This window comes from Dermacentor albipictus, chromosome 5 (assembly GCF_038994185.2).
Source record: "Dermacentor albipictus isolate Rhodes 1998 colony chromosome 5, USDA_Dalb.pri_finalv2, whole genome shotgun sequence".
Lineage (NCBI taxonomy): Eukaryota > Metazoa > Arthropoda > Arachnida > Ixodida > Ixodidae > Dermacentor > Dermacentor albipictus.
Genome location: NC_091825.1, coordinates 148,307,605 through 148,331,003, shown reverse-complemented (window position 1 = coordinate 148,331,003; position 23,399 = coordinate 148,307,605). Strand labels below are relative to the sequence as shown.

General features: G+C 47.3%; 1 protein-coding gene across 4 annotated transcripts in view; it reads left to right on the top strand.

The window, feature by feature from the left end:
• LOC135906210 (uncharacterized) overlaps positions 1–23,399 on the top strand; it is a 59,210-nt gene that overhangs the window by 13,986 nt on the left and 21,825 nt on the right. For 2 of the 4 annotated variants that reach the window (XM_065437475.2, XM_065437474.2), the window contains exons 2-10: positions 13,910–13,973; positions 15,002–15,090; positions 16,125–16,453; positions 17,933–18,037; positions 18,513–18,812; positions 19,320–19,517; positions 19,833–20,013; positions 21,867–21,992; positions 22,881–23,068. In XM_065437475.2, the coding sequence (XP_065293547.1) occupies positions 13,910–13,973; positions 15,002–15,090; positions 16,125–16,453; positions 17,933–18,037; positions 18,513–18,812; positions 19,320–19,517; positions 19,833–20,013; positions 21,867–21,992; positions 22,881–23,068 (1,580 nt within the window). Of the gene's footprint in view, positions 1–2,029; positions 2,154–13,909; positions 13,974–15,001; positions 15,091–16,124; positions 16,454–17,932; positions 18,038–18,512; positions 18,813–19,319; positions 19,518–19,832; positions 20,014–21,866; positions 21,993–22,880; positions 23,069–23,399 lie in introns of those variants that run through there. The other 2 variants (XM_065437473.1, XM_070539160.1) reach the window with 2 other exon arrangements.

The following is a 23,399-nucleotide window of genomic DNA, read 5'->3' as shown; positions in this document are numbered from 1 at the left end:
TGAGTATGCGCGAGAAAGACTGACATTCGCAGATACATTGAGACATTTCCACAATGGACCACTGTCGGAGGACCTCTTGCTAGGCGCGTGGCCACAGAGTTGGCAGACGACAGAGACAATGCGTGCACTTTCACGTTTCCTAGGTGACCCTGGCCTGGACTCACGCCTGTGATACCAGTTGTGTAACGTGTCATTCACCTCGTTCCTCCCATTATCATCCATCATTGTGACCCCTTTTCTTCCCCTCTTCCCCCTCCCTTACGTAGAGTAGCAGGCCAGATGCTCCATTATCCGGCCGACCTCTCTACATTTTCCAATCATTAAAATACTTCCTTCCTTCCTTATGGAAACGTTGGCTTCAGCAGCATTCCTTGTTCTACCACTGTTAATCACATCAAGCCTCCATCTTTCTGTAAACCACCTCCTTGTTTTTTGTATGGCATCAGTCGGCAACATATCCGAACAACGATATGAACAGCAGTAATCGCGTTGGGACATTCTACATCACAAAGAAACAAGAAAAAAATCACCGCGCCTTCCAGCACGTGAAGATAGTTGAACAGTGAAGCTGTGTTAATTACACCGAGTGTTACACCATGCAAGTTAAACTTTGCAAGTAGTCTATATTGTAAATCTTTTGTTAGTTCACCATTTTTACACCTCACTTCCCCTTTTGCGGTAGGCAGCTTCTTCCTCGGGAGTACGCACTACTCGTGGTCTTCTCATAGTTGTATAGCTGGGATGGAATGTGCGGAACCACTAATCCAAAGCTCCGTATATTGGGCACAGGCCCACCACTGTAGACGCGGGCGCTGCAATAGTTTTACCGATTGGTTGGATTAGTTTGACGATTGACGTTTTTGTGTTTCTTAATCAGGTTACACACACGTTAGGCTGCGACGGAGGAAATGACGCCTGTGACGGTATGCCCGCAGTCCGCCGTTGTCGCTTGCGTTCGATGTCTATTGGCTCGGTGGCGTGGTTAGCAGCATCCGCCTGGCATTACCGCTTGCGATTCTTCAAAATTAAATCTGTCCGTCACGTAAGACAATGAATGGCTCGTAGCCCCTTAAGCAATGGTTCATACCCCCGTAAACCCGGTTTCCCCATTACGACGACAGAAAAGTGAAATTCTACGCTGGAATGACGAGCGGCAACGGAGCCAGCTGTGGAAGACGACGACGTTCGTGCCATTGCTGATGACGATAGTTTTAGCGGACTCCCGACAGCCACGGCACAGGGTCCGCATAAACAGCTTCGCTGTAAAGAAATGAAAGCAATGTACATTAACGATGGCGGCCACCTAGCAGTTGACTGTTGTAGGAGCAACGACACAATTTTGACAATAGGTGGTCATTTCTTTCTCAGCAGAGTGGTAAGCCGCATGGCCGTAATCAAGAATTGTGTCCATCCAGATGTGGACGGACACGGTGAAAGGAACACATCTCTCACTCACTGTGTTCCTCTCTGTGTTCATCTTATTCTGTTCCTCTCACACTAAGAGTTACTTTCACTGAGAGAGGAACATATTCCTTCACATACACTGTGCCCTTCTTTGTTCCTACAACTGTCTCCATCTGGCTGTTTTCATCTCAGTGTTGTTTTCGCTGAGAGGAACAGATTCCTTCATCACCGTGTTGCTCACTCTATGCCTATCACTGTATCCCTCTCAGAGTGTCCCTTTCATTTTGACGCTCAAATGACAGGAACACATTCTTCCATCACCGTGCGCCTCACTCTGCTCATACCAGCCCGTACCCTCTCCCAGTATTCCTCGCACTGTGTTCAAGTCTGCGCTCCACATTGCCTTCGTCCATAAGCGTCTAAGCTAGGTGCGCTTCAGAGCTTCCATTTAGGCGACAATGAAGCGAAGAGGCAGCCGGTGGCAGCGTCGCAATGCGAGGCAGGGCACGTCGCGGAACGCACTGGACAGGAACCGAGTTAGATTGAACCGTCGCCAGGGCAACAGGCAGAACCAGGTCCTGTGTCACAGGGTCGGTCGCCAGTGTCGAGTGCCCAGTGCCACCGCGTCAGGATGTACCCCTTCTCGCGGTGCCTGGAACGGCGACAGCCACTGCTGCTGTCCTTCTGTTCGCTTGTTTGCCTCCTGTTCACCCAAGGATGTCTTCTGGTCTCAGCGCAAGACATCATCGGTACGTCTCTTCTTGCACTTGCCGTGTCACCCACTTTGCGTCAGAGCGTATTTCTTGCAAGTTGAGTGAAAGAGCATGAGTATTTGTGCATGGAAACAGTGGAGAGTTCTCACTACTCTGCATTAGGGGGAAAATGGGAACGACGGTTGTGTCATAGCAGAGTGAATTGCTCAGAGTACGTACTGCGTATGTTTTTGGGTAGATGCGCATACTTATTAATGATTGTCCAGGGTGATAGGGCAATTATGTGACATCAGCTAGATTGCATTTGCAGAGGTGAACGTTACCTCTACTATAAATTTTAATGTGTGGCTAGGTAATCAATAACGTTCAACTTTGTAGTTATTGACATTATGTCACGCATCCCAATTGCATAATTGAAGTCGAATAGTAATGAAGTATATTTAGCAGATATTCCCTGCGTAGCACAGCTTACATAACTACTTCCTCAGAAATGTGGCGACGTTCACTGGCGTCTCAGTCGACACTCATCAGCGCTGTGGAAAACGATATCAGCCGACGTTTTGTCTGAGTAGCTATGGTCTAGCAAGAAGCCGGTGGGTTCGATTCCTAGGCCGCCTCGGCTGCCTTCCACCGGGATTTGAAAGCAAGAACGCTCGTGTGGTCAGCTCCGGGCACTGGAATCCCAAGTGGTCAAAATTAATCCAGAGCCCTCCATCGCCCTTGTGCTTTTTGGCTACGTTAAAACCCACCGATCAGCCATAATCACTTATTCTGGCTCAGGTCGAAGTCCTTGCAATGAATTTTCAGGGCAAGGGCCTCTATGTAGCGTAACCAACCAGGGTCGAGATGTAAGCTGGAGTCCGGCGTGTTTGTACAATGTATCCTCTTATGTCCCTGTGGTTATCGCGCTATGACGCGCCTTGACAGTGTACCCGCTGTCTTGTCTATACTCCTCTTATCACACGTGTAGCGCTCATGCCGGCCTATAGATAAGCGAAACGTATTAAGCGGGAAGGCGATGATAACGAAATGCTTAAAATCACGACACTTGGGACTACGTTTGGGAAGGGACAAACGGTGAACAAGGAATCATGTCGCGCATGCTACGAAAGTTGTCCTCAAAAGGGTGTGATTTGCAATCCATGCATTAGTCCGTGTATGCGCTAAATCTTAGGTAAATCTTGTCAGAGTGATGACACTCCCGCTTTTGCAGTTCTGTATACCTAAAGCACAGGGACAGCTTATAATCAATTCCGGAAGCTTTCTAATGGTTACAGAGCTCTTACCAGCGTTATGCCTTTTCTTTATACTACCTTATGCATGCCGCGCGCGCTTACTCGCTCAGTCTGAGACTATTCTATAGTTTTTTTTTCTATTTCATTCTTTTTTTGGTTGGTATGCGGCAGCACGTTACCAATTGCACACGATTTATTTTTCGGTCTCTCTCGGGTTGACAAGTTTACGTTCAAGACTCACAATAGGCGATCGGCTTATAATTTTGGATTAACTTCGCACACTTCATGTTTCTGTAATGCAGTGAATTCTCAGCCACACAAGAGACCGTGTATTTCGCTCTCCTCTAAATGATTCTGCGACAGGACGCATTCGTCACTGAACTGCCGCGGAAAGTAAATAAAAAAGCTTAATTACGCCGCAGGTCTACATACATAAAGAGAACCGTTGAACTGCTTGTAGCAGATATTTCTCTAGGCAGTCATTATTGCGTCTTAATTCCTGTAGTTGCACCTAAGCTGTTAGCCTTTCAATTCCAATCTTGACGGCATTCGTGCGTCGTGAAGGGCACATGTTTAGATTTAGGACGTTGCCCGTAATGGTAGCTCTCAGCCGCTTCTGTTAAACTCCTTAATTCCTTACTGCATATGAGAGGCTCGTCAACACAGGGGACACCATTCTTTACGCAGCCATCAGTGATAAGGAAAAGAATCCAGGGTTTTACGTGCCACACCGCGATCTGATTATGTGTGCGAACTCAGTGTAGTGCGACTTGCCTCCGCTTTGGAAATCTATATGTTCGTGTGTATTGGACAGTTTGCTGTGGGCATTTTGGCTCTAGGACGTAGTTTCTTTTTCTTACGGCGCATGCACATATATTTGCAGTTTGATGTTTATTTACCACATAAGTACACTGATGTATACAAAGCGATGGGGATGGCAGGATAAAACCGGCATAACGGCAGCTTGACTAGCCCCTCCTCCCCGCTTGAATGCAGCCGTCGGCACAATGAGTCGACCCTGTGACTTCATTCTCAACAGCTATGCATATATATATATATATATATATATATATATATATATATATATATATATATATATATATATATATATATATATATATATATATATATATATATATATATATATATATATATATATTTTTTTTTCTTAGTAGGGGTTCCGGATTAACTTTGATCACGATTCATTAATGTGCACACAATTCACAATAGAGCAGCGTGTTTGCATTCCGCCCCCATCGCCAATGCGGCTGCCGCCGGAATCGAACCCTTGATCTCGTGCTCAACAGCGCAGCGGCATAGCCACTGAGCTACCGCGGTGAATAGTGCTCAGTGAGCTGTTCCGAATTTTTCACTGATTTATTTATTGCCAAATTCCAAGTGAGTGACACTTTGGAAGAGAGGCTGCAGTAGGAGCGGGAGGGTGCTACGGGTCAATTTTGACCGCATCAACTTCTTGATCGTGCGTGCGTAAATCTAAGTGCACAACTGGTTCCGCGTTCGGCCTCCATTTGAATGCAGCCGTCGAGGCAACGAGTCGAACCCACGTGACTTCACTCTCAGCAGCAGTAAGTTAAGACCGCTGAGTCACCGTAGCGGGTTTCACAAATGCGTGACGTCTGCCGTGACGCTCTGGCGAGGCGTCTGCCGAATGTCAGCAACGCGGATAGAAAACAGGAATCGCTTCTTGCAAAACGAGAATGAAGACGCTGTTTTAGGTCGTCGTCTTTTTTTCCCTTTCTTTTTCTGTAATGAACTGAATTCTAAACAGATGCCTCGAATGAATTCGAATGAATGAATGTCGTCGCCCTGGCGCCAACGTATTAAAATGCATTCGTTTGTGCATCGCAAAAGAGAAAGGTTTCGGAAGCCGGTTCGAAGATTAGAGCCATACCATTGGCAACCTTGAATGTGAACTTGGCGGGATGTAGGGGTAATGAGCGAAAGATATGCTTTGCATAGCTTACTTAAAGATTCAAAGAGACGAAAAGCCATTGAATTTGCAATATCAAGTGGCCCCTTGGGCTTTACTTCGATAAGTAGTTGTTTTATTTAGTGCTTCCGTCTCGGCCAACCCCTAATCCCTCACTCAGCCAGCTAGCCATATTTGCTATGGCGAGTAAAATAAAGGATCGTTTTAGCTTTTCACCGTGCATTGCGTGTCACAGAAAGCTGCACGGCAACACAGCAACGGCAAAAATGGAAGCGTCACTGCTTTTTACAATAGTAAAATATTAAAGACGGTGCCATAAGTTAAAGCTATCACAACACACTTTTGGCTAAAGAATGAACTATAATTACCTCCGCGTTAGCACACTATCAGTTAAAAGAATTTGCTTTTGCATTTACCTTTACGCTTAATTTGTCTGCCATTTATGTAAATTACATGCCACTTACTTAGCTATCCTTTTTGTTGTCGCTTTACATGATTGGTACTCGAGCGCGAATGGAATACAGCCACACGAACGTAACGGCTAAATCAGAGCGTTCACCAGGTATGAGTACAGCTAGTCTTAAATGTGATGGGCACGCCTCCCCTTCATCCCCCTCCCCCCCCCCCCATTCTGGCACAACCTTATTTCTTGCATAAACCGTAACGTTGAGCTTATAAATGTATATTTATAAATTATAAATAAAAACTAACGTTGCTTATAAATTAAAATTAGAAACGCATAATAGATGGCTTGTCTTTCCCATTTTTCTGCCGAAGGAACATCGCTTTCCGATAATGGTCCGTTTGTTCATTTAACAAGGTATAGTAGCTTGAATTCCACTTGAATTGCATTTATGGCAGTGTATCACTAGTGCCACCGCTGCTTGGCTCAACCATTGCATAAGATCGTACGCAAATACCACGGCAGTCGACCTTTATGAGAAGTAACCAAAACTTGCTTCTCCTCTCTGCTGTATATTTAAGGCTTTTGGGAACGTGCACGTGAGACGCTTCAGATCGCGTTGGATATTCCTAAATATAGCGTGCAAGAATCGTGCTCTTGTACAGGGGTCACAGATTACTTCCGGAAAAAAATTAACGAAAGCGCCACTCGTATATATTGTCACGTGGTGGTGACGTTGAAGAACACAGTAGCAATACTGTGAACGACAAAACTAACTTTTACTGGGCGAACCTGTGCCCACAAGACAGGCTACATTTATAGCACAACGATAGCGGCGAACACGGTCGGCGATCGTCGAAAATTTGATCAACGGGTCAAGCGCGTCGGCTTTTATACATCAATCGTCGAATGTTCCAGACTAATCGTTGGGACCCGCGTGCCTTCCACAAAGTTCTTCACCATTCGCGTCAGGCGATGAAATCAGATAGCATAAGGTTCGGGGACAACAGACAGCTGATAGAAGCATCGATAACTTTCCAGAAACTTCGGATACATGCAGGCGCGTCCCGCGCTGTGCGATAACATTTGTTAGGCGGCGAAACGCGGTCGCCCGATAAAGATAAGTACACGTGTCAATATCGTGTTTTCAACGTTCCGCATGTCGCCTCACGCACTTTTCATTGTTCACACCAGGATCTTAACCTTTCTAACTGCACCTTGTAAACACAAACGACAAACAAAAGAAATATAAAAAGTTCAGGGACGATTTAGCGGTAAATGCGAGCAATATGCGCTAGCATTACGTCGCACCTTTCTGAGTTTCCGGATCCATGAGTTAAACCATGTTCGCCAGATTGCAGAGTTCTCTTGAGGAGCTCACTCGATACACCTCCTGCCGACACACCTCCTGCCCCTCTCTCTCTCTCCCTCTCTCTCTCTCTCTCTCTCACACACACACACACACACACACACAAACACACACACACACACGCACACATACGCGCAAACATCTCTACCGCGTGACCGGCTACCCACACTTCACACACACGTTCTCCTCCTTTGACACTCCTAATGCTAACGCGTTAAACAAATCATGCAACAAAGCCAGGTTCTCCAGAGTACTCCGTGCACTCAATATTGTTTTCAGCGTTTTATTTTCTTCTACGCAAGTCGGCGTTTAGCAAGCACCGACTCACCCAACAAGAAGGCGACACGTCGGCGAATCGCGTCGCCTTATTTTTGTATCCTTGTTGCAAGTGCCGCTTCAGTGTCACGATCAGCCAACAAGTCCGACGTCGCGTGTTATCGGCCGCTCGTGCTTACATCACAATTCCTAGAGAACAGCAACGGTAAAAATGGAAGCGTCACTACTTTTTTACGATAGTAAAACATTGAACACAGTGCAATTAAGAACTGAGCCGACGCCGGAGACTGCGTCATAGCAAAGTTGGCCGATTCCGGAGGCAGTGTAATAAGCCGTACTTGTGGTGCGGGTCTCCATCTCTTGCCGTGTAGGCGTGCACTTAATCGTTATTCTGCAAAGTGTTTTGCAGACGATGAACAGTTCTACAGCATTTCATTGACCGCTTCACGAAAGCTTGCTTTCGCACAGCTTCCAAAATGTGCGCCTGGTCTGCATACTTCTTTTCTAATGTGCCTTTCTTCTTTCTTGTTCTCTATTCGCAAAATCATTTAGACATTTGCCTGCTTACTTTTAGTGATCGACGTTTTTTTTTGTTGTTGTTGTTATTATTATTATTCGAAGTGCTAAACGAGTCCTCCGCTGAGCAGGCTTAATCGATCCACCGGAGCCAGGCAGCGCGATGCACGGGCACAGCCGGGTGCCCTTCAGGTGGCGGCGCGACCTTGACGGCAGCTGCGTCGGAACCCGCGTTCTGCGTGCGTGTGTTCCTTGCAGCGCAAGCGCGGTCGTGCCGGCGGTCATGCTCGGAGGACCGTCGCGGCCATGCTTCGGTCGGCACGCACGACGCGCCGACTGCCAAGCAGCCCCGCCGCTGCTTGCCACAGCTGCGCACGCGCAGGGGCTCCGGGGCTCGGAGACGCAATCTCGGAGATTAGTCTCTTTATTCAGCGCCCCCCCCCCCCCTTTCTTTCTTTCCTCCTGTAGCCCAATCGCCGTTTGTGCTTCCATGTGCTCGATGCAGTTGTCGCAGTTCGTGCCGGGAGTCGATCCGCGTTCGACAATGAATAAACGTACATCCACAGCGGGAAAAAAGAAAAGAAATATAACGTTCGGGAATGCGAAAATAAGAGAAAAGAGATTAAAGAGTGTGGAGACCAGGGTTCCCTCACTCAGCCGTGTCCCTCAAGAACGACCCCGAAATCGCGCAGAACAACCGAGGTTTGCTACATCTGCGGGCGAGATTAGCCTCATTTGTGGTTCAAGCACAGCACAAGATATGAGAACGGACAAACGGTGTGGCTCCACAACTAAAATACTTTAATAAAATCGCGCAAATGAGTTCCAGAATTCCCTCACCCAGGTCACGTATGCGCGGAACGTCAGATAAAGAATGACAGAGGTTCCGACGGCAACGCTATTCAAATACCTTTCAAGCGGTCTGTCCACTTAGCAGACCGGGCTACTGAAAAGCAGACCAATCTAGACCCATAGTCCAAATCTCAGTTCCTGCAGCTAGTCTAGTTCAGCCCAACTGGACGCTTCGGGATGCGCGCTGCATAGCTCGTACCATGCATTAAGAAAAACCAGCACACCGAAAAACGCACATAGAAAACATACAAGAAGACAGGAAAGAGCCTTTTTGCTGTCTTTTTGTATGTTTCCTGTGTCAGTGTGTTGGATGGTTTTTCGTAATGCAATGCACCAACTAGCCCTACAACGTGTTTTACTGGTCGTACCATGCATCGCAGCGGTAGTTTCTCTAACGGCCGCCGAGATTCGACCTTGAAGGGAAAGAGAATGATAGCAGCGGATTGGCCGAAAGAAATTGATAGGGCCTGATCCGTTACAGGAACAGGTAATGGTACAAGTTTCATATAGATTTTGTAAATAGAAAAAAAAGTACGGAGATGTGGACAAAATGCTAGATTGAAAAGCATGTATAGCATACCCGATTAGCTCAAGCAGGATAGATGAATATTTGTAACCGCCCCGTTTCAAAGGGGATGCCAATAAATCATCATCGTCATAATGGTCATCAAACGCCGACAATCATTCAAGCACAAACAAGAGAAAAGGGGGGGTTGGGGGGGCAGCAGTTGAAGCAAGACGAGTAACGACTTGTTTACTGCAGCCCGTAAGATTGATATAGCAATGAATGGCATAAGCACATTTGTGGAACACCTATACGCGAATCTCGCTGATGCGAAAAGGGAAGAGACTATATTGAGCTCTTCCCGTACCTTCGTGCCCGCTGCTAAGTATAGTACCTCGCTCTCCACATAGCGTTAACCAACTTAACGCGAGACCGTTTTCAAATACGTCTGGACTGTGGCCACGTGCATCGCTGACGCATAAGCAAATTCCCGAGCATCGCTGTAGTTTCTCCGCTCGTCAGGTCTACAGTGGAGTTAATAGACTAGTTGGCACGCCTTCAGGTACACGCACAGTTACTGCACTTCTAACCCTTCTATTTTTCTTCCCCTCCATTCATCTCCTTCGCCCAGCGCAGGGAGCAAACCATATACGTGGTTGGTTGACCTCCCTTCCATTCCTTTCTTCGCTGTCTCGTCTTGTTGTCAGACTTGTGTCTGGAGCAAGAAATCTGAAGAACAGAATGCAATCATTTTGTCAAAATAAAACTCCAGTCTGTTAAGCAATTCTCTTGGTGGCGGATTACAGGGGAACGACCGCTTGTATTTTCTGGGTGTTGAATTCAGAACAGTGCTACACCTAACTGAAACTCAGAAATAATTCTGACCGTATTGAGCATTGCGCGATCATCTTTTACTGAAGCAATGTTCTTGGGCTCCTGGCTGCACGGCTCACCAGCCCAAGAAATCTTCACGTGCTCATGTACAGCATACCTGAGGGTGACGGACTTTCAAAAGTGCATGGCTGTAGACACGATGCATCTTGTCAAGTACGCGTTATTTATCTGAACTCCCGTAGTGTCTATCTCTCTTTCACTCCCCCGTCACGCTCTCCAAGTGCAATGTAGCAAACTCAAACTAGACAAAGTCTATTTAAACTCCCTGACTCTCCTCTCTGTACTGCACTACAGTCTTTTGCTAATGCAGTGTTCTTACTTTTATACTTCATTGGTTATGTGGGCTGTCTGCCTCATTGCGGGCTTAATGGCAAACAACATTACAAAAAGGTCGGATGTTTCGCCCTTCAATCTTAATGCATTTAGGTAAAGCAGTTTTGATTAATGCATTTATTCGTTGATCGGTTTATTGATTGATTCATTTGGATGGGCCTGTGAGAACGTACCACTCGTATCCCACAATTTTTTTTTCTTACTGATCCTGTTATTTTAAAGCGAAAGTTTCTGTGACGCCCCCCCCCCCCCCCACGCACTTTCCTGGATGTTCCTTTCATGTCGCATAGCTTACATATAAAAATAAAAAATAAAGAAATGAGTTACGTGCTCGATGTTGAGAGCCTCGGTCCGCCAGTACGGCAGCCCTACGTTCTAACCATTACGACAAAATCGCATTTTTTTTTCTTTATTGCTGGTTTTGTGAAAACAAAACAGAATAGAACCGGCTTTAAAAATTTTTAGTACAACTAAGTCATCAAGCACTTTAGTCAAATCACGTGGTCCAGGCAAACACTTTCTATGAAATTTCCGCGTACTGAGCGCTTATTGACATCAGCGTGTCTAGCCTGCGTGCACGCTTTTCACAAGCTGTGGAGGCCAAGGAGCATAACTTCGTCATAAGGCATTTCCGCGGCATCAACTATATAGAAACCTGATGCCTATCTGATCGAGTGGTAGTGGTATCTCTGTTTTAATAGTCCTCTGTGGAAACAGGAATAGACTGAAAGATAAGGAGGTTAGCCAGTTCTCAGAACCTCTGTAGAATGCCCCAGTGAAAAGCTGGGTCCCAGCATTCCAGGAAAACAAGCTCAATGGTGCAGTTGAAACTCGATTTAACGAAGTGATGACCACGCTAGAATTATTTCGTTAAATCGGGAAGTTTGTAAAATTGAGAAAGAAATTTTTCGGTCCTTCGAAACCTAAAATTGTAACGTAGCGACACGCAAAAGCTACCGCGGCACCGTATTTGCCGCTAATCCAGCCACCTCTCGCATAAACCATGAAATAACGAAAGCAACCACCGCCTCCCCTACCAAGGCGGTGCTTAGTCCGCAGTTCCGTGCATGGGCGCAGCGCGCAGCCTCGACAAAATAAAGCTAGGGCCTCGACTAGGGCGCCTAGATGTTTTAACGCCTTAGCTTTAGAGCGCACGCTCGAAGAAAGACCCGTCTGTGTCAAAGTTAAAAACAAATAACCGCGTTTTAAACTTTTATTTAGGGAAACAACTTCATTAAATCGAGTTGGGCCAAGTTAGTTTCGTTAATTCGGGTTGATGACAACATTGAACACTATGGGTACCTGCCGGGGATCGGGAACTTCGGAGATCGGGAACTTCGTAAAATCGGGTTTCGTTAGATACAGTGTTAAATGTATCAGGCTTCTTGCAGAGTACACAGTTTGTCGTCCAGGGTACGAACAGAGCTTTTTCGCACAGCCATATTGTCGCTGGTAGCGTGTTCGTGTGCAAGTTGAAGGATTTTTTTACGTGTGGCTTAACCGGAGACATTTGTTAACTCTCTTTAAAACATTTTGTCTTTGTCCTCCACGCTCTGTCAATTGATATAGAGGTTCTGGAATGAGTGTGTCAGTAATATATCTCTGCATATTTATTATAAACGGTGTGCGAAGTATGTCATAGAAAATCTGACAGCCAACATATCGACAGAGTGCACTAGTTCGTGCATGCATCCTCTCCGAGCACCGAACATGTCTTCACTGGACTTTGCAATACATTCTGGAAGTAATCTGAACAGTCGCATTCGATATCTTTTCGGTCTCCAACAAAAATAAAACGCGAAACATCTAGCCGCAAAACTAGTGAACGAGTCCAAGTCCACCGCGTTTGACGGAGTGGAACAAGTTCGTTCTGCTAGTTCGCTCACAGCTCGATGCCCAAATTAATGCTTCAAGGACCCTGTGCGTCATATAAATGCTGGAAGGCGATGCGCACAATACGTTCATTCCGCACCAATTCTTGGATACTAGGAGTACATTGCAAATGGATGCTCGCGAAAACATTGATAGATATCTTCCTTGCTACCCATCTGTTTCATTGTTTTTTTTTTTTTACCTTGTGGGAGTTCCTTCGGTCTACCGGGGCGCAGTCGTTGCTGTGCCTAAGGCTCCGGACTTATTCGCCATTGCGAGGAAAACCTCTCCCAAATGCCTGCGCCTCGACCCGCGCGCCGTTTTCCCCGGGCGCCGCGGCCGCGTCCCGCGACGTCATGCTACGCGGCCCTGCGATTGGGTCGTGGGGCGTGACGTAGGGAAGAAGCCCCGACTGGGGACGATCGCGGTGCGCGGGGGAGTCGTGCTGCGAGAGGGACGAGCGCCGGTCACGAGAGGCAAGCTGCAAGGTACGTGAACGACCAGCTATTTGTGTCCCCAACGCCCCGGCCTGGGGACGTTCACGTGCTTTGTTAGCTTGCGTAAGTGTGACTTGCTGAGTGGCTTTGCGTTCCGCACTTGCGGTAGTCGCAGGCGCTCAGTGCGTCACATTTTGCGTGTCCGAACCGTCGCAGACCATTGTCGGTGACGGGAAGCGCTAGGTAGCGTTTGCAAACGCATTTCGGCCCGCGCGCGTAAACCATTGTTCGACGCGGCGTGTAACCCGCCTTCCTCGCCATCGGGAACCGCGGGCGCCGAGTGTACTCCGTGTGTTTGGGTGCAGTCTGGTACATGTTGGCCATTGGTGATCAATAAACGCCTTAACTGTCCCGGACGCCGTGTGTTCCTGGGAGAGCGCCCATGCGTACGGCCAGAGCCGTCCAGGTCTTTCGGCTCGGTGCTCGAACCTGCGGTGGGTCTATCGCCGTGCGCCGTCGTGCCGCGTCGTGGGGCTCCACTTCTCGGGGGCCACTTGGCGACGCCGTGCGCGGAGACGTACTGTGAGCCCACAACCTTCATCGTCAAGATTGCTTCTGTCCAGTGTGCTTCATTACAATCGCACTTTTTTACCCCTATTGTAGGCGGCAATGGCAGCTATGCTTCTACTGTGCCAACGCCAATTAGCTATTCGAAATGATCGCCGCTTGTGTCACATTGCATAGCACATGCGCGCGCACCAGTCTCCTTTACACCATTGAAGCAGGGACTGAAATGGGCAACTTTATAGAATTTGATTAACCGCTTTACGAAAATTTCGCTTCACATATAGGTGCGTTGCATCTACATAACCTTTTCTCTTAACCCCTTAATCTTATTGTTCGTCGTCGTCGTCGTCGTCGTCGTCGTCGTCGTCGTCGTCGTTGTTGTTGTTGTTGTTGTTGTTGTTGTTGTTGTTGTTGTTGTTGTTGTTGTTGTTGTTGTTGTTGTCCTGGAGTGAGTATTCTTGTACTTCGCTCTCTCACTATCTCTATTTCCGGTCTAAAAAATATGAACATTGGCTCCCTGATTAAGAAATTCATTGATTTCATTTGTTCAGACCAAGCTCACAGCTTGTTCTATTGCTACAGCGGCAGCAGGCGGAAGCAGTTGCACAAGAACTGTGGAAAGCTGCTTAGATGGCGACTGCAAAGTGTAAGTCGCACCAAAATACAAACGATAATTTTCTTTCTTTCGTTCTTTCTTTCTTTCTTTCTCTCTCTCTCTCTTTGTGTGTGTGTGTGTGTGTCTATGCAAGCATCGGCACGCTCAAACGGTATTAGCACGCTTAAGGAACTGCTCAGCGCGAACCAACAAGAGCATGATGTTGCGTTTCGGGAGTCTTGTCCACGTCGTCACAATTTGCTCCTCTCCCAGGTCAAGCACGCAAAGTGTGCCATCGCGTGTACGACCAGGCACGCGAAACTCCCATCACAACATTCTACGACGCGCCACAAGAGCTACCAAACGGAACTTCCAGATTATACAGCTTCATGTGCTTCTTCTGCCTTTTTCTTTCTTTATTTTCTCTCCCTTTTTTTTCCTTTTTCTCTATGGTCGATTGTCCGGCCATCTTAAGCTGTCGAGGTATACCTTCAGTAACTGTTTCGGCCACATTCAGTTCTAAAGAAGCGAGCCTGAAGTTCAAGTATAGGAAGACCAACGTCTGTCTACCAGTGCATATGTTTCAACATTAGTTGATAGTGCTCAACTGGTCTTTTCACGTCATGGTCGCAGACCCGTTATTGCTGTTAAAGTAGAGGCTAAGTCATTCGAACACGACAGCACATACCTGAAAAGCAAGCTTGATTTACCCTAAGCCTGTTCCTTCAATAACAAGAAAGCAGATTAGACCAGACTCATGAGATACTTTAACACTACCGTTCATGTTCACTTGCGTTACCGTGAGGGCATGATGTGCACCGATATCGGTATCAAGGTACGCTGATATGTGCCTAAGCACCCGCTTGCAACCTGAGTATCGACAGAAGCTTGCTTAAAGATATTTAAGCTTTCCAACTGTTTTTTAACTGTTCGTTATACGATTCCACGCTGACTCGCCTGTGTGCACATTGACATTGTCATTTCGGACTAAGCGAGCCGAGAAACTATATATATAATGACTAAGACTTGAGTTGATTACGTTGGCGTGGCAAGCGCAACACTGTAACCTTCTTTTCCAGAACGATACCGTGCATCAACGGAGCTTGTGATGGACTTGGCCGCTGTATCTGTAAGCCATGCTGGGAAGGTGACTCTTGCGACGAGTTTGGTGAGGCGCATTTTGTTCGGTATTTTCTCTGCTTGTGATAGTCTGTGACGGTAACTTGGATGCTTAATTTTTTTTTCCTTCCTGCGTATCATTTAAGCGTGTTTCTTTATGAGGAGATGTTGTGTCGAGTGTGTGGTGTACACTGCTGTCATATGACAAATTTCCTTTTACCTGTGGTGTTCCGTGTTATAAGGAAAAGCATTAATTTAATACCGAGTTTAAAATAGGCAGGTTGCAATATACAACAAGGGTTGATGTTTACGATCATGTGGGCACCATACTAGTGACTGATTGGCGGTTTGCTCAAATACTCTAATCATCGTTAGCAGCCTATTTTGTGCCCGCTGCCGGACGAAAGCCTCTCCCAGAGGTCTCCAATAACCACTGTTTGCATCAGCCAAGGAGGAGGAGGAGGAAAAAAAACTTTATTTTGACAAGAAATTTGCAATCTCCCAGGCCCCCTGGGTCCCCGCACGACCCCACTGCGCTCAAACGTTCATGTTTAACATATCCATGACGCTGACAGCTCAACTTCTCCTTATGCCTGCAAAGCTCCTGATCTCATAACCCCACTTATTCCTCTGCAATCCTCGACTGCATATCTTCTTTCTTATGGGGGGGGGGGGGGGGGGGGGGGGTGCAGTTACATGCAAGCATGCAAACCCGATTCATGCAGAAACGTATTCCTTTCGCAAGCCATTTTGTTGCTCTGGAAGACCACCGGTTATAAGTTCTGCTCATGACGTGACCTGTCAAACGTCACTATACTTCTTAAATTCAGCTAGAATATCAACTGCACCCGGGCTGCACTGTAAATTCCACCGTGATGGAATTTTTAACCAATCAGAGAGGCCGTAGCAGCCCTGTGAGCCAATCAGAGCTGACAAGATGGCGAATTTCACGGTTAGCGGCGTTTGTAAACGTTCAGAGTAGCACTCCCTCGCTCTAATTGCACTGAGAGACTATTAATGTCGAAATATAGACCACATATACCACGCATGACGCGTGCCTTCACCGCGCGAAACGCCGCCCAGTGGACCTGTACCCGCCGTCGTTTCCGACCCGGTCCGAGGTGGTCGGCATCTCGGAGCCCGATGTCGCCCGGCCCGTGTTCCGCGCCGTGGCCAAGGACCGCGACCTCGAGGACACGTGCGAGGGCCGCGAGCCGTGCGCCTGCGCGGTAAACAGCTACGGCATCGTGGCTGGCAACCGGTACCAGCTCTTCTCAGTGGACAACGTCACCGGCCACGTGACTCTCGAAGACCCGCACCACCTGGTCGAGAGCGTCCCGTTCCCTGTCACCTTTGGCGCCTGGTCGCCGGGCAGCTTCGAGAACGACACCGACCCGGACACGACCATGCAGGTTTGCACCGAAGTCTCGCTGTCATTGCTAGTGTTTAAAGAATATAAGAACAAGAACTTATTAGAGTGGCGTGCACATTGCAGATGGTGCTTAGAGAGCAAAACAGAGAGTGTTTATAAACTCGTTACAATTAATGTGGACAGTTTTATAAAAGCATTGTGGAATCATCATATCGTGTATTAACCATGCGTTGTGTGTCATATACAAGAGACCGAGGAGTTGCACCGATGCACTGGGCATGCTTCAAGGGGATATTAATGACAAGCAAGGGAGCAGTAAAAACTAGTTGATATTTACAGCCGAACGCTTTCAAGGTAGGAACGTTCACGTGCCTAAAATAAAAAAACTACCTGAAGGTTGAAACGATTGCACTCAAGTGAAGGTTGAATAAACTGCCGTTTCAGAGTTGGCTCATCGTAAAAGCCTAGAAGCAACGCTTCAGTAACCAGCTGTCTGCCGCTTCCCCCCAGTAGGTTAAGTTATCATAAAGACACCGTCCAGGCGGCAAGCATTGATGCCACCAACATACAGTTTATCTGCGCATAGGTAACGACGCAACAGTCGTGCATTTCCGGTTGCAGAGCGATCACTTGTCGTTCATCTTTCAAAACACTGTTTGTGCCGGTTTAGAGGAAAGTTGTCCGTGCACGTGGCTTCAGAGGCATCCATTCTCTAGCGAAAGGTGCAGAAGTAACCTAGTTCGACTAATCTTTGTAAAAGTATTATTGATAGTTTGCCAGCTTTAGCTACAGTGACAGACCAGGCATCAGTACTAAGGTGGCAATAATTGCAAACGACCTACAACAATGCTGGCGTCCAGATTACGGGATCGACGGTGGTTTATGTCGTAAATAATGCCACGATAGGGGCTTTTTAACGTACAATTTGGATCAACCTTAACGGGAACGCCTAAATGACAATGAAACCAACACAGCAACAATATTTCTTCAAAATTATCGGATAAAGATGTAGTTACAGTGATGCGTCAGGCATATATCTATGTTTTAACAATATATAGTCTGCAGGCATTTATGCTATGCCTCATGTTGTAATCGATAGATGGGTTGCTAACTAGATGTACCCGTTAAGACAGAATCGTACTTTGCGTCTTCGAAATGTAAATACAATAAAGATTGCTTTTCTTTCTTTTTTGTGTGTGTTCCTGCATCTAAACGTGGCCTCGGAGCCGAGAGATTGTGGTAATGATTATCTGATTGTAGCTGCCCTCTTAATCTGCTTAGCCACTGCTGAGAATTCGCCATTCAAAATTAAGCTTGTTTGCTTGGCTTTGCTGAATAGCGCTAAAGGTGTGCAGTAAAGCTAAAACCAGGCGATGTCTCTTTGAAGATAGCTGACGTAGGCTGAATTTAAACTGATAACAAGCTTGCTCATGGTGCTCAGTGGTAGCTAAAGTTAAAATGCCTTATGACAAAACCTTTTGTGCTAAGCTTATCACCTTTCGCCGATTCCCCATCTCAGGTGACCTTCTACCTGGACACAGCCGAGGACCACGAGGAACACAGCCACGCGCTGACTGGAGACATTGACAGGGCTCGCCATTTTCACAACCGCACCAAACGCCAGGTGAGGGCTCACCACCAATGAATTACGGCAGTTCCGTTCCCGACTCCCGCTTATATTAAATAAGCGGATACGTCCGCGTGACGGCATCTTTCTGAGGGTAGTAAATAGTCGACGAGTTTGTTTCCGTGATGACATCGTGTGCAGCTGTCAAACTCTAATTTGTTCAATCGTCACTTAGCTTTGTTTTAAATCATCACTCTATTTAGCCACGGGAAAGCGTATTTTAAAACATGTCACGTTATTTGAGACTCCTCGTTAAATATCAGCAGTTATCGAAGAGACAGCGCAAAAGTTGCCGTGTTCATTAAATCATTAAATAAAACAAGTAAATCAATATCGCGGTCAAAATTCTAACGTGGTGAAGCGAACTTGACAATTAAATTGCGCGGTACGTCAGGTGGTGCAAAATAACACCCAAAACACATACGTGTACTATATACACGCCACGAGTGACGGCTGCCGTACGGTCGCACAGGCGCCGCCTTCGTCGACGGACTCGGAGAATTACCGGACCGACTTCAAGCTGAACATCGTGAGCGGCGACCCGGCCTCCATGGAGCTGGGCCGCGTGCTCGAGTACGAGCTGCAGATCACCGTGCCGCCCACCGAGAGGCTGGACCTCCTCGTCGACATCTTCACCAAGGACGTGATCGCGGAGAACTACGTGCCGCCGCTGGCCATCTTCGACGTGAAGACGGACCTGCCGCCCGAGATGACCTTCAGCGTCGGGGAGCCCGAGCCCAAGATGATCCTCAGTGAGTCCCTGAGGAACGTGGTGAGTGTTGCGGCCTGTCAGCGATTGGAGATAGCAAGTTCCTCCTTGCTGTATAGCCCACATATTATTTCTAAAACAGAACAGGTCTTTCTTAAAGCACTGCTTGCGGTGGGTAGCCCGAGTCCAACTCTTCCAGTGGATCACTCCGAAATGCGTGCACTACTGTCTCGATGGATCTGAATATTCAGTCGCGAAAATAACAAATTTTGAGAACATGCTGTAAGTCCGGAATCGAATCCGGGCAGAAATCAAGTCACGTGCGTTTACAGAAAGTCTCGCCAAATATTTGCACCCAAAATGGGCTGAAAAGTACCTAGGCGTTCCAATAAATCCCCTTTCTCCACACACACGAGAAAGTTTAAATAACAGCAAATGTCCCTCACTGCGGGGCACACTTAAGCGGGACGTCATACCTGTGATAATCTTAGACTTTCGCTTTTATCATTTGCTTGGCCGAAGCATTTTCCAACGGCTGCTCGATTAATGGCGAACGTCATCACTTCCCAGTACGACCGGGTGGTGGTAGAATTCGGCAACATCGTCAATCCGGACACCAGCAGGAACATCCTCGTCCGCTTCTCAGTGACCGCCGTGCGAACACGAATGACGTCTAAGACTCACTACGTCACCGTCGGCGCCGAGTTCGACTTCGAGACGTACGTCTGGGTCGGCCAAACAGAAGTCACCGTTAACCCGCCCAAAGCGGTGAGTGCACCTTTTGTGATGCTATGAAGCACTTTTCATTTTGTAAATTCCCCATCTTTCACAATAAGCAATTCCTTACGTCTGCATCCCAAGCTGCACTGGTACAACCCATGGCGCTGAAGTAGAAAACGCTGGATTGATTTAGACTACATACAGTTTTTCAGCGGGCATTTGTATTCTGTTCATCTCTGTTTTGTCATAAATAAATTGCTCTGGAAAAGCTGACACAGAGAATGCCTCTTGGGCTACTTCATTTTTATCTGTTTTAAACACACACAAAATGAATACTAATGGCTCAATGGTGGCTCATGGCAGAACGAGGACGAGAAGAACCTGGAGGTCGATGTGAGTGGGCCGAACGAGATCGCGCTGGACAGCGCAGGCATCTACACCGTCGACATGTACCTCAGGATGCGCTCGGACCGAGTCACCATCTCCGTCACGGGACCCACCGACCTCGAGGACCTGCTCGCTGTCGGAAACCTTGGGGTATCCAGTGAGTGTCCGCTTAAATCACGAGCGTATTGCGAGTCAAAATACGCGCGTTCTTCCACTACGTCGGACGTGGAGCTCTTTTCTACGCTTGTGCACGTCTTCCTACATTTGCGATACGCAGCAGTTATGAGCGTGGAAATTGGCTGAATGTGTCAGTTCGCTGTTGAAACGTTCCGTATGCATTCCAGCAATTCCGTATATCTCTTATGGACCGTTTACGGAATTCATACGGAATCTTTATAGATTCCGTAAGAAACCAAGAGCTATACGGACACACACGGCATTGTTGGAATGACATACGGATCGTTACAATAGGGTTCATTCGTCCGTTCGCAACTATCTTAACCTGTGCTGCCGCTCCGAGGCTGGTGATGTCACGCTCGGAGACGGGGAGGGCTCCTTGAGCTTCGCAGAACGATAACGCGCAGATGCAAAAGAAAGGAGACGGCTCTTGCGCGGTATAGTTGTGAGGCTCCATATATCACATCCTAAGCTGCCTATGCTGAGTTATTACTACTTAAAACGAGTTCGAAGACGGTAACGCGGCCTACAATGCGCGTACGTGTAGTCGCATAAAACTCACCTTTGCTTTCTGTTTGCTAAAGGGTGCCCCGAGATAGCCCTGTACCTATCGACTTTGGTTGCATCGTACGTAGAATTATGATCTAAAATGAAAGAAGGAGGCCTGCGTGATGAAAGCGACGAGTAAATACGGCGCGCTCGAAGTTCCCGAAGGAAAACAATATTACAGTCGACTCTCGGTAATTCGACCTTGGCTAGTTCGACTTCTCGCTTAATTCGAACGTACTGGGAACGCACCATACATTGGCATTGAGGGAAAATTATTTTAGTTTGAAAGGGAAAGCATGCCGTTTCGCTCAAATCGACCCCCGCCGGCATTCCCTTGTGTGCCCGCGGTGGTTACTAAGGCAAGAAAACGCAAGAAATTCAGCACATAGCGCTACTGCTTCCCGAGGCGTGAAGCTGTTTTAATTTTCCTCTGCTTTACTTTTATTTTCAGAACACTCAGAACTTTACTTTTCCTTTCAGTTCCACGCAAAGGCAGCGTCTAAACATGTGGGCGCTTGTTGCCGCGTGCAGGTTGAGTCGCGCTTCAAGAGCAAAAGCAGAAAGACATCACAAACAGCTTCGGGCAATTATTATTTATTATAATTATTACTTTTTCATTTGCATTTGGCCGCCGTTTCTAAATTCGACCTTTTGGATCATTCGACCACATTTTGCGTGCAGGCAAGAGTCGAATTAACGGGAGTCGGATGCATACACTGTAAGAGTCCTGTTATACAGCAACTGTTCTCATTCCATACCGTTCCCATTCTATTTATTTCCCTAACCCAACACAGTGTATGTAGCCGGTATTTATACTGGCCATTTCTTATTCCTCCTACTTTTACATCTATTGTTATCATCTTCGCTTCCTTTATGTTTCTCTCGAGCACAGCTCTTTTTCTACATTTAAGACGTTGCAACGCGTCCACGACCACTCGCCTGTGCGTTAGCTCCTACAGATGATGTTGCTGTTACGTGAACCTGTGAAAGAGTTGTACATCTGTGCGTGTGTGAGTACACAAGCGAAATGTTGTGGAAATATCTGTTGAGTGTGTACTTTCTCTCTGCAATTACTATGGAGCAAGCAGTAAGTTTCGCCTACTACATCGATCATATATTAATGAATTAAAAACATTTATCGTGCGTAGTCGTGCGTGTTCCGTTACCGTGTGGTTTTATTTTTCGCTAGAGGATATAGAAGGCGCGCTTCTGCTGAATCTGAGCGAATGTGAGGTGTCGGTATTTTCACACGCGCAATCTTCAAGGTGCGTTATTGTTCTTCAGGTTTCAGCGAAAACTACCGGGCCGTTCCCAACGATATCAACCACTACAAGACGGAGCTCACGCCATCGGCGACGAAGGAGACCTACAGCGCTGCCAAAATCGACATGGGCCTCATCACAAGCACTGGTATATTAATTGGATTTTCTCTCACGTGCAAAGCTCAAACATATTGCAAGATCTACCTCACGACGCCTTCCGTTAGCCATGCATAAATATACGTGACAAAGGGGCGGTTCTTCACGCGCCTACTTGCAGCTCGCGGCTGGCTACTCTACCACCGTCCGCTGCGTCATAATCATGCAATATTGTATATTCTTTCCAAACTACGTAAAATTTACCAACTTATACTCTTGCCGTCCACATAAACTTGACGTGTGTTTGTTAGCAACGAGCAAAAGCAGTCAGAAGGCCAACTCTGGCATTGAAATGTGAAACAGCAAGCTCTTCTGTAAATATAGTAACTGTTTAAAGAAAATTTCAAAAATTAACGTAGACAAACCAAGAACACGAAAAAAATATATATTACTAATGAGGGCGTATTGTTGGGCTAGTTGGTTCACTATAGCGGCAAACGGTGCCACAGAACGCGAGGAACAATAAAGGGAGGCAGGGACGATTACAAGATGACAAACGGCGCCACAGAATACTAAGGACAAGAAAAGGAGGCAGGGACGATCACAAGACTCTTGTGGTCGTCCCTGTCTCCTTTGCTTGTCCTTAGTATTCTGTGCGCCGTTTTCCAATGTATTCATAATCATTAACAAGCTATAACGCGATCTATGCCCTTCTGGTGCCGCTTTCTCGAACGTACCCCCCTCCCCCCCGCCCTCTGCTCTTGAGGCAAGATACAGTGGAGCATGGTGCCGTACAAATTCCGTGTTCTATAGAAAACCGGCGTCGACAACGTCGTCGAGGGCCATTAGCGACGCGCCTATAGCAGAATCGCACTTGATGTGCGACCTTTTGAACTGCCTCTACGAACGGGTGAGCCTTTGCCCGCGTGTTCTTTTGCAGGCTCGATCTACCAGAAGGCCCGAATCGACGAGAACAAGATCAGCTTCACGTTCGCTCTGTTCGCCCTGAACAAGCCGGAGTACGTGGGCGAGACCAAGACGGCCATGCTCGAGATCACCGTGGCCAACAAGGTCATGTACAAGGAGCCCATCTACGTCAACCTCACGGACATCAACCTCGACGAGCCGGTTGGTATCGCGCTCTGCAAAGCAGGCTGCACAGACACTCGCCACGGTTGCAGCGTTTCCGTTGTTGTCGCAAAGTTTCCTTCTCCTTCTTGCTGCGCCTGAATTCTTCGCAATCGTTCGTTGCTTCCGTTGCGTCAGTAAGTGTGTTGTTGCAGCTGCGATTACGATAGCGGCTGTGGTCCGATACGCTTGTGCACGACGTCGGAGGAAAGAAATATGCGTCGTCGTCACTGTTTAGTGAGCGAGCATTGCTGCTGTTGAGCAAGCTACATCCGATTGCAACCCTCGCCATGTGGCACTGACGAGCGTTACAAATGACGAAAGGACGAGA